This window comes from Gossypium arboreum, chromosome 10, assembly GCF_025698485.1.
Source record: "Gossypium arboreum isolate Shixiya-1 chromosome 10, ASM2569848v2, whole genome shotgun sequence".
Classification (NCBI taxonomy): domain Eukaryota; kingdom Viridiplantae; phylum Streptophyta; class Magnoliopsida; order Malvales; family Malvaceae; genus Gossypium; species Gossypium arboreum.
The window spans coordinates 16,459,167-16,470,292 of record NC_069079.1 but is presented as its reverse complement, the minus strand read 5'-3'; the positions used below and the strand labels follow the sequence as shown (position 1 = coordinate 16,470,292).

The window sequence follows — 11,126 nt, the reverse complement described above, 5'->3', positions numbered from 1 at the left end:
TTCAAGGTTGGACTTCAGTACTGCGTTCCATCCTCAGACCGATGGTCAATCTGAGAGGGTGATTCAAATATTAGAGGATATGCTTAGGAGCTGTGTGATAGATTTTTGAGGCAATTAGGAGGATTATCTACCGTTAGCCGAGTTCGCCTACAATAACAGTTTTCAGTCGAGTATTCAGATGGCTCCTTACAAGGCTCTGTATGGTCATAAGTGTCGTACTCCTTTATGTTGGACTGAGTTGGGTGAACGTCGAATGTTGGGTCCTGAGCTGGTTTCTGAGAATGAAGATAAGGTTCGACTGATTAGGGACCGTCTGAAGGAGGCTTCTGATAGACAGAAGTCCTATGCAGATTTAAAAAGGTGTGAGATTGAGTATTCTGTGAGGGGACTTCGTGTTTCTCAAGGTCTCACCATTAAAGAAAGTTCTGAGGTTTGATCGCGAGGGCAAATTGAGCCCTAGGTTTGTTGGGTCTTACCGAATTTGAAGCGAGTGGGATCGGTCGCTTATTAATTGGAGTTACCTTCAGAGCTAGAACATATTCATGACATATTTCACGTCTCAATGTTGAGGTGTTACCGCTCTGGTCTTACTCATATTGTCCCTGTTGAGGAGATTGAGGTTAGGCCAGATTTGACCTTCGAGGAGGAGCCAGTTCAGACTCTGGATTGTGATATAAAGGTTCTTCGAAAGAAGTCTATCCCATTAGTGAAGGTGCTGTGGCAAAATCATAACACAGGGGAGGCCATGTAGGAGCCTGAAGATGCGATACGTCAGTAGTGTCCCATCTGTTCTGATCAAGTAAATTTTGAGACCGAAATTTTCTTTTAGGGGGTAGAGTTGTAACACCCTAAAATACTTATTTTTGTTTCTATTAAAATATGACACAAATTTGTATCTACTTCAGTCATTAAATGTGCTAGGTGTGTGTAAGTGGTCCCAAGTTCAAGCCTTATCTTTGGTAAATTTTGGTATTTTTCTAACTTAAGCCTTATACTTGCTCAACGGGCTTATATTTAACTAGTTGTAAAACCATAACAAAATAAGCCTACTGGTTCGAGTGGTAAGGGAGTCTGTTTGTTGTAAGGAGGTCATGTGTTCGAATCTCAGCATAGGCAGGGGTATTTATTTTTGGTCGAAACTGCGCAAGTGTTTCAACGCAGTTAGCACTCTAAGTAGTGGATTGAGTGGGAAGAAAATTGGGGGATTCTGGTGTTATCTAATCTAAATTGTTTTCTTTTCTTTTCTTTTTAAAATTTCTTTTCTCCTTAAAATTCCCCAAAAAGTTTAATGTGAATTGCTTATTCTCTTGCACTCTACCGATTTCTCTTTCTGTTCCTTGTCATCGAATTTGTTTTGCCTTTCTATCTATTGTCAAAATTTTGCTTTTCATTAGTTTGGTGCTTTTTGTGCCATACCGGTAGGTTTGGTGGTGCAATTCTTGTTTTGAATGAATGAATCATATGTTAATAGAATTCTTTTTGTGTTTAGGAGAGGATCAAGGGGTTGAGGGCTATTGTCTGGCACCTTAGTAGTGTGAAATTGTCGTTTCGTTTGAAGGTAAGGTCTGGTTGCCAATTGGCTAAAGAACTCGTTGGGATCGATTTAGTTTATTGTTTAAACGATTAATTCAAAGTCTTTTGATTTATTTTAGGTCCCGATGGTCTCAGAAGCATTTTTACAGTGAATTGATACCAGGTGTGTATTCGAAAACATAGAAAATGGGATTCGGTGAAAGCCAAAACTGCAAACTATCAACGCCACACAGGTGTATGGTCGCCTGTGTGGTAGGCCGTATGCGACAACACGATCGTGTGGTCAACGAAGACATAGCCGTGCACAGTACACAGCCGTATGGTGCTAAAGTGTGGCCGTATGGGCCACACGAGCTAAACTAAATTGGGCTTGTGGGCCCACCCTAACACGCCATACGGGCATGTGATATCTAGGCCAGGCCGTGTGCTCCATACGGGCCAATGCCAATCTAGGCTTGTAGCCCCACATGAATATCTAGGCCAGGCCGTGTGACCCACACGGGCAAATGCCAATATGGGCATGTAGGCCTATTTAGCTAAAATGTTTCCTAGGGTTGCACGGGTCGTTCAAGTCTACTGTGAACCTACTGTAAGGTCAGCAAGCACTACTTAGACCCTAACTTGTGTGATCTGAGCATAAAATGTATGTATGAAGCATGTTAAATTTATGCATGTTTACTAATCTATATGTATGACTGATAACTGAATATTGCATGTAAGCATGTATTTCTGTATATTTGCATTGAGCATGTTTAGGTGCATCTGTACTAGGGTGGGATGATTGATTATTGAAGGCAGTGTACTGAAAGGCTTTAATGCCTTTTACCTGGCAACTCAGTTGCAATATTATTGATATGTGACGCATTCGGTACGACTTGGCGTGTAAGGTTGGGTGGGTGTTTTAAACCCCACATGGTTTGTAGAGATAGTCGGAGATGGTGTGTAGAGGCGAATGGGTAGGATACTAATTTCTGTTACTATATGGATACTGTATTTGAGACCCTAATTTATATTTGAGACTGTATCTGAATGAGCTACAACCTAAACTATATCTGAATCTGTAATAGGCTTAGGCCCAGACTGCATTTGACTGATAATTGTTGTTTGACTTTATGCATGTCTTCTGTGGGGATTACACACTGAGTTTACGTAAATTCACCCCCTTTTGTTTTTCTGTACAGGTAACCCCCAAACATAGATGGATCGGTGTGGCGGAGGACTCAATGGTGACCACATGACTATTGAACTGATTTAATTTCATTTAAGGTTTTTAATTCCTATTATTTTTGGGGTATTTTTTTTATGTAATTTAGACTTTTGGATTGTTGCCGTTACTTTGGATTTTAATTGTTTACATGGACTTTAAACTGCAAAACAAAACGAAAAACTCGGTTTAATTAAAAACAACATTTTCCTAAACACGAATGATTTTCTTTAAATATCACGATTTTAAAATATTCTGCTACAGAATATGTTTTTAAATGAATCAAATTTTGAAATGGACGAAATATAAATTAAAGCTAATGAATGGGAACAGTTTAAACGTGATAACTTCGATTTCAAATTCCATTCCATGTGACATCGCCAGATTCGGTCATAACGTCTAGGTCAGGTTTGAGGTGTTACATAGATGGTATATAGCACTTGGTTATTCTTATTAAGTTTGTAAATACATCTAACAATTAACTTGTAATGAGTTATCCTTATTGAACTTCTGGTTCAAATTGCTCTCCCCCTAACTCATTACAAGTTATTATTTCTCTCCCCCAAATGTCGGGAAAACTATCGAATCAAGATTGTAATCACAAATCATGTCATAATTGAATCTCGAATACATTCAAAACATCTAATAATATAAAGAAACTTGTAATTAATATATATTCTTAACTTTCTTTGAGGATTCACTCAACTTTGTGCATTGTGGTGGAGTAGTTGGAACATATACGCACATACAAAAAATTCAAAAATGAGAAATATTTAGCTCTTGATCAAAAACCAATTGTAATGGGGAGTTTTATAACTTATTGGCTTGATGCATACAACATGTAAATCAACATAATCTCATGTTGAAATAGGAAGTTTAGTTCTCATAAGTAATGGTTTAGACGTTAATCAGAGGTGTTCAATCAATAATTTCTCTAAACCATTATGCGCAAACTTTTATAAAAGTTTTTCAAACTCAATTAATAAAAGACTAAGATATAAACTCATCAGTATTAGCAAGATGAATTGTATTTATTGCATGATCTGAAATTAATTATTTAAAAAGTAATCTTGCAAATGATAGGTTGTAAGTTGATAATACATACGTGATTATTTTGTAGATGTATCTACTAAAATCATATAAAACCATCCACATGGTGGATGAATGGACCCATATTCATTTCAAAAATGCAAAACATTAAATCTCAACTTTAGCTAGTGGGTTTCTAAGAACCAAATTTTATTGAGAACAAGCAACAAACTAAAATTATTTAAATTAAAAAATCTTCTGGTTCTTTAATGGATGTTCATATGAATTCTCAATTAATTTTCGCATCATATATGATCTAGGATAGTCTAACTGGTCACACCAAGTAGCAAACACATTTGTATTAGTAAACTTTTGGTTTACTTTAACATGTGTTTCAATTATACTAAATTGTAACAAATTGATAATTTTATTAGCATTCCTTTTAATTTATATCCACATATAAGTACTATTGTGACATTTACTACTAGAAATGTCTAAATCAATGTGAAGTCTATAATGCAACCAAATCAATAAATATAATTTTCAAATAATTATATGCAGTATTGCTTCAAGGAATATGCCAAAATCTTCAAATGCCCAAAAATCTATTACTAGCAAACTTTGAGAGTAGATCTTATTTTTCAAGTGTACAATAGGTACATAACCAATTACTTTTTATACATAAGTTTTCTCTCTTGCAAGTTCTCATCAGCAATATTTTACCACGTAATTTTAATTGAGAACTTATTCTGAATATTGTAGAGTTGTACTCGCAGTTTTTTAAAAAAACTTGCAACTTTAGGTGCATCAAACCATAATAAGCTTTAGATAGAATTATCATATCTAATTGCTCATGAGTAGATCTTTCACAGTCAAATATTTTGCTTTCAACCCTATAATAGGGATGATGACAAAAGAATATCACAAAGATTATAAATTATTAACTCAATCCCTTTTATTTATTTATATGAAATATAATATTTTCCTCATTCACAATCTTAATATGAGATCCATTATAAATATCTTTTAAAACCAATGGATTAACCATCACAAGATATTAATATATTAGCTCTTCTAACTAATTTTGTACTATCAAATATTGAAATAATATTTGTTTGTTTTAGTACAAAATTAGATAAATACTTTCTATCTTTAATGATAGAATTTATTACTACATTCTCATATTCTTCCTCAAAGAATATTAACAAAAACAAAATATTTGGGCATATGCCACATGTGGCTAATAATCTTTCATACCACATTGATAACATAAGTTCCCTTTGAAGAGTTATCTTGAGAACTCTGATTGTTCTCTTATTTATTACTATATTCCCACTTTTAGTGGTCCATAATTATATCTTTTATTTTCTTTATATTTACATTCACTTCGGGGAATGCAATAAATCTAGTAGGATAGACTTCTAAACGCCTCCATTGATTCTTTATTTCATAATCACCATCGCAAAACATGCGTGGATTTCAAATCAAAATCTATCTATTAATGTTGTCATGATTAACCTTCAATTATAATAAACATGATATAATAAATAAAATATAGTAAAATATACTTGAAGATCTTTAACATCATCGTCATCACCTTGACTATTATCACGAGCATCCATTCTGAGATTTAATCTTTCAACATCCTGAAGATGAAGTTGTAAGGATGGAAGTTTAAGGTGAAAATGAATTTGATTTGTGGGACGACTTCGAAGGATTTTGAAAAATTAGAGAATCATCGTACTGATAACGTGTTACAAAATAAAGAGAGATGGGGATAATAAAGAACAAAGAAAATATAAAAGCAATAGAGAATGTAATTTATTGATCAAAAGAGGTGATTACAATGCTTCATCATATTCTCTATTTATAGGCATAAGAAGTATAGAAGAAATAGAAATCTAATTCTAATAACTATTAGAATTTAAAGTACTCAAAACTTTATCTTGATCATAATAAACATCCACTTAATAAGATATTCATAACAAAAATTATTTTATAGATGATTTTTAAAATTATTTTATTATAAAAAATGGTTTTATTAAGAATTTTGGCGAAGACTTATCAGTAATTCTTAAATAAATTTTAAAAGTTATTTCTATTACAATAAATAATTATTGAATGTACAGTTTCAAAATGTATAGCTTCAAAATTTTGGTTGAAAGATTTTATAGGCGTATTTAGCATTAAAAAAAAAACATGAAATTTTATAAAGAACGGTAATGAAACACCATATAAAGAGATCATGGTATATATACATTTACTTGCAGTCAACATCCTTCAATAGGAGCACTAACTAACAATCTATCATGTTAATGAACACAATGGTCACATATTTATACTTGTCATATAGCTTTTCTCTAAAGTGAACGTTAGCTAAATTGGTAAAAATTTTATTTATTTTTCAAATAATAACTAATATTAATTTCTATTTATTATGATGGTGTTTTTATCTTTTCAAGTTTTTAAAATGATGTCTTCAAACAAAATTTGAACACAAATTTTTATCATTCCACTAATAATAATTATTAAATATTTTGTCATAAATAAAATATATTTTACATTGATTTTTTTCATGAAAATAATATGATAAAAGGCTAAAAAATTTCCTATCAGTCAAGGAAACCACTTGGGTATCTTTTTGGGTTAAATTTATTTGCATATGGCGATTGACATTGCATATTTTCTTTTTTGGGTTGGGGGGTGGGGGGGCGGGGGGCAAGTCATTAGAACCCAATATGGTGCGTGTACTGCGCATATGCTTCTGACTGCATCGCAATCGGGGCTCGTGTAACAGATGCCGGAAGATCGAATCCATCGACAAGTTCCCCTGCAATGTTTCTCACTTGAAAACATAGGTACTCTGTGAGCTTGTGGATTGCCTGCATAAAGGAAAACAGAGTTACTAATGAAACACCAATACTTGGGACATATGCTCTATTCTTCTTTCTGATTTGAACTCTATACCTTGGCTTTGTTAGGAGCAACATAATCAACATTACGGTAAGTTCCTATGTCGTTCCAGATGTGGTCCAGCGCATAAAGATCGCAAACGAGTTTTAGAGCAGCTCTACTACTTGCATCAGGACAACTGGAATTCAATTTCAAGCTCAGTTAGAAACTCAGAAAGTATGCGCATGGCAAGCGGAAAATATTAGAGTTGAGGATGTACTTGTGCACAGCTTCGATAAACTTTGCAAGGATGACAGACTCAGTATGAGCCTCTGCAAGCAACAGAAGGTGATTCAGGCACCTATTCCAAGCACCAAAGCTGCCTAGAGTTTTCGAGTGCTTCCGGAGCCGTGCTGCTACACTTTGGAGCAGTCTTGAGGTTCGGTACTAAAAACCAAAATTGGAGAAATCTTATTGTTACAATTTACACTATGAAACGATAATGTACAATAACAAAGATAACACTCACCCTGAAGGCATCCAACTGGAATTTAGGGTCTCGCAAGTGATCAGCACTTTCCCATCGAGCAATTATAGGATTCGGCTGCGACAAGTATGTGTTCATAGATTCTCGCAAGTAGTTCCATGTAACAGAAAGAGAACCACCTTGGAACTTGTCTTTATATTGCTTCAATAGATCAGCAGCTACCTAGATAGATCCCAAGAAGAATTCCCATTAAGTTGTATCAAAAAGCAAATTCAAGGTCTAATGAAGGAAAACTGAAAAAAGACATTGTAAGTTTTCAAGCAAGGTTGATTTGTCTGAAACCTGTTGCATAAGTACTGTGTTGTCTCCTTCAAATGTCTGGAAAATATCGTGATCGTTCCTCAAGCTACCAAACCGGTTGACAGCGGCATATCCATGGCCTCCGCAGGCTTCCCTGCAGGTACTCAATGACTTTGCTGTATATGATGTCACGTAGGCCTTAAGGCCTGCGGAAAGTGCATGTACATCAGCAACGAGTTGTTCATCGTGCATCTTCTTCATCTCCGAATATTTCTGGACCAAATAATGAGTAGCAAAATGAAATGCATACGATGAAGCCAGCATCGGCATGAGCTTGTGCTGTTGTGATTGATAATCTAGAATGCTGACTTCAGGCTGTTCGGGAGGACCAAATTGCTGGCGTAGTAAGGAGTATCGAACAGCGATAGTGACCGAAATCTTGAGGAAGCCAACGGAAGCATATGCAAGGCCGACCCTCCCACCTACAAGTTCACCTAACATGGCAGCGAAACGTTTGTTTATAGTAGGGAGACTACTAGTGTATTTTCCATCTCGAGAAACATCGCCGAATCGATTAAGAAGGTTATCTCGGGGGATTCGAACCGAACGGAATCGCAGTGCTCCATTATCAACTCCATTCAAGCCAACTTTATGGCCACAATCGTGGATTTCGATTCCGGGAAGTGTTTGGAGAGTGTTTAAATCCCTTATTGGGACAATGAAAGCATGGACTCCCATATCGGAAACTTTTTTGGAGTCATGAGTTGGTAAAATGAGTTTAGCGAAAACTGTTGCGAATTTGCCATGAACTGCAGCATTCCCAATCCACCATTTGATGGCTCCATCATTTGGTGTGTCAATGATGAATTCATCTGTAACTGGATCAAATGTTGCCCTGGTTTGAAGACCTTGTACATTTGAGCCTTTCAAAATCCACATAAATTTCACAGTTTAGTTTTTTATACATAAAAAACACCACCATAATTTATAACAAGAAAATCCAGATTGTCATGGTTGAAACAGAGAGCTTACCGTGGTGTAGTTCTGTCATGGCGAAACACCCAGGATAATCCAGATTGTCGATTCCATCAAAATATTTATCCCTATGCTTTTCAGTTCCTAAGTTTAGCACTGAACCTCCCCAAAGACTGCACAATTTTAAGCATTCCAACTCACTACGATTAATCCAAAACCAATAAATTCCTCAAAAAAAAAAAAAACACCATAGATTCCAAAACTTAAAAAATGAATAACTTTCATAAATTTAAATACCCAAACTCCAAAAAGCAACCAAGATTGAATCTTTAATATACCTAAACTGGACGCCAAGTTTGATCCCAAGAGATACATCAATACTCCCAATAGCTTCAGTAATGGCGAAATACTTAGCAGGGTCATCAACAACATATCTAAAAGGCTTGATCTTTGCTTCTCTAACCAACGCAACCAGCTGTCTCATACAAAGCTCCCTATGTTCATTCATTGAAACCCCGACCGGGGTTTGTAAATCGGGCCTTGACTCGAAAAATTCAATGATTTTCTCTTGAATATCCCTGTTTTTCCCTCTCATGTAGGTTGAGAGAGAGACTTTGTCAACCTCCAGTTTATTGGCCGCCTTGGCGCATATTAGCATGTTGAGCTGGGGTGAAGGTTGAGAAGGTGGAAGCGGGGTCAGGTGAAGGGACAGAAGCTGGATACGGCGGCTCGCGGCGGTGATGTACGGATGGGATTCATCCTCCACCGTCTGATTTGGGTTCATGTTTTTACGACACCGGGGGATTATTATTATTTTTTTTTAAGCGGTGGTTTGTCTTCTGAAAATGTGAAGAAAAGGAGGGGACTGAGTAATTCAAACATAAAAGTCATGGTGACATGCCAATTTTTTATTGGAAGAAAGGAAAGTCGTTAAGTTAGCGCGGGGACTTGGGGGAATGGATATAGTGATGACGTGGCAGTTTTTGAGACAGAGTGGGATTTGACCTTTAGAGTTTGTTTTGTCCTGTTTATTCTTATCTTCCCATATACGCAGAATGGATAAACTTGGTTTTTCTCACACATATTTGGTTTATCTATTTTAAAAAATAATACAATTTATGCGATATTAATTTCATCCTTTAAAAATAGTAATTATTTTTTCTGAAAATTATTACGAAATTAAAAATAATTCAAATTTTAGCTTTTTAATATTTATAATTAATTCAGTTATTTATATTAGCTAAACTAGAGAAATATGTATTTTAAAAAATGGAAATAGGCTAAAAACAGCTAGTTTATTTATTATATAAATTCAAGTTAATTTTTCTTTTTACATTCAAATCTCATTTTTTAATTCTCTTAATTTTTAAAGTTTTTAGTTTTCAGTTTTTAAAAGATAATTTTTCTAAAGATGTTGTTCTTTTAATTTTATATTTCGTAACTTATTTGTTTTTAATTGGTTTTTATAATGATAATTCGCTAATTTATTTTGATAGCAAGCACATTTTGTGCATTTAATTACAAATGGTAAGAAAATATTTTTAATTTTTAATTTTAATTAAGTTCATTATTAAGTTGTTAATATAGTTAAATTTATAATTTTTTATGTTTATATAATTAGTCAAGATCGAATTTTAGAGACGTACATCCTCAATTTATTTGCGAGGGCAACGTGTGTAATTGAAGAAGACTTGTAAGAGATGGGATTTTTGCATGTGTCTTATATGCTAAGGGGGTGAAAACTGGATTCCACATTTGTCAACGCACTGGTGGAAAGATAGAGACCCAAGACACACATTCCATCCTTCATGCAATGAGTGTACAATCACACTTGGGGACGTATCGTTATAAATCAATTTATCGGTGGATAGGCCAATCGTAAAGATTGGCGATTTGAACGACATTTGTGATGCACTAGTAGGCAAGGTGTTGGAGAAGTTTTTTGGTAGCCGAATAGAGATGAAATGGTTGGAAGAAATTTTCAAATATTGTAACAACTCCGCAAGTGCCATTGAAAGGCAACAATACCCCCGAGCATTCATCTTGAGGTTAATCGGGGGTATTCTAATGTTCGATAAATCTCAAAACCTAGTACATCTAAGGTGGCTACTACAACTTGTTGACTTGAAAGAAGTGAGGCGACTCAGTTAAGGATCAGTTGTGTTGGCCACACTATACCGAAAGATGTGTTGAGTGACGCAACCATAAAAATTTAAAATCGGTGGTTGTATACTCCTTCTGCAGTCATGAGCATGATACTGGTTACCATTTTTATGTCTTTGAGTCAACACCCTTTATTGATTCCCACTCGTAACAAAGTAAATTTCATTTGATAATATAGTTATCATAATATTTATTCATTATTATATTTTTGAAATAAAATATTATTTAAATAGGTGAAACAATGGGGCAAGTCATGTGGGTATAGCGGGCGAGCTCGAAGACATTTGACTACTATTAGATCAACGATCGAAAGCAAAGATTAATTTTTGAATTTTTTAATTTTATAATATTTATGTAAGGATTTGAAACATAATATTAGATAGATAATGAAATTTATAATTTCATACTATAGTTTAAATTGATGTCATACGCCGATCCAAAAATTCAAGAATGCATCTCGGACGAATTTTTTGCCAATTGCAATATCTGGCAAGTCAAGGTGTCATTGATAGTTTTCGCGACAATAGAGATACACGAATCCAA

General features: G+C 34.8%; 1 protein-coding gene across 1 annotated transcript; it reads right to left on the bottom strand.

Annotated features, from left to right (window-relative positions):
* Window positions 1-6,382: 6,382 nt before the first annotated feature.
* On the bottom strand, window positions 6,383-9,398 carry LOC108488450 (acyl-coenzyme A oxidase, peroxisomal-like). The gene is made up of 7 exons (XM_017792729.2): window positions 8,759-9,398; window positions 8,478-8,593; window positions 7,488-8,368; window positions 7,188-7,367; window positions 6,939-7,105; window positions 6,734-6,857; window positions 6,383-6,648 (listed from the first exon to the last, which is right to left on the bottom strand). The coding sequence occupies exons 1-7, from the start codon at window positions 9,202-9,204 to the stop codon at window positions 6,493-6,495; spliced, it is 2,070 nt and encodes a 689-aa protein (XP_017648218.1). The 5' UTR covers window positions 9,205-9,398; the 3' UTR covers window positions 6,383-6,492.
* Between the last annotated feature and the right edge of the window lie 1,728 nt (window positions 9,399-11,126).

Excerpts from the sequence above, each read along its gene's own strand:
- LOC108488450 (XM_017792729.2), bottom strand. The coding sequence starts at position 9,204 with ATGAACCCAAATCAGACGGTGGAGGATGAATCCCATCCGTACATCACC. Across the intron at positions 7,106-7,187 it reads TCCAGTTGGATGCCTTCAGG|TACCGAACCTCAAGACTGCT; the intron begins GTGAGTGTTATC and ends TTTGGTTTTTAG. Across the intron at positions 6,649-6,733 it reads TTGCTCCTAACAAAGCCAAG|GCAATCCACAAGCTCACAGA; the intron begins GTATAGAGTTCA and ends TCCTTTATGCAG.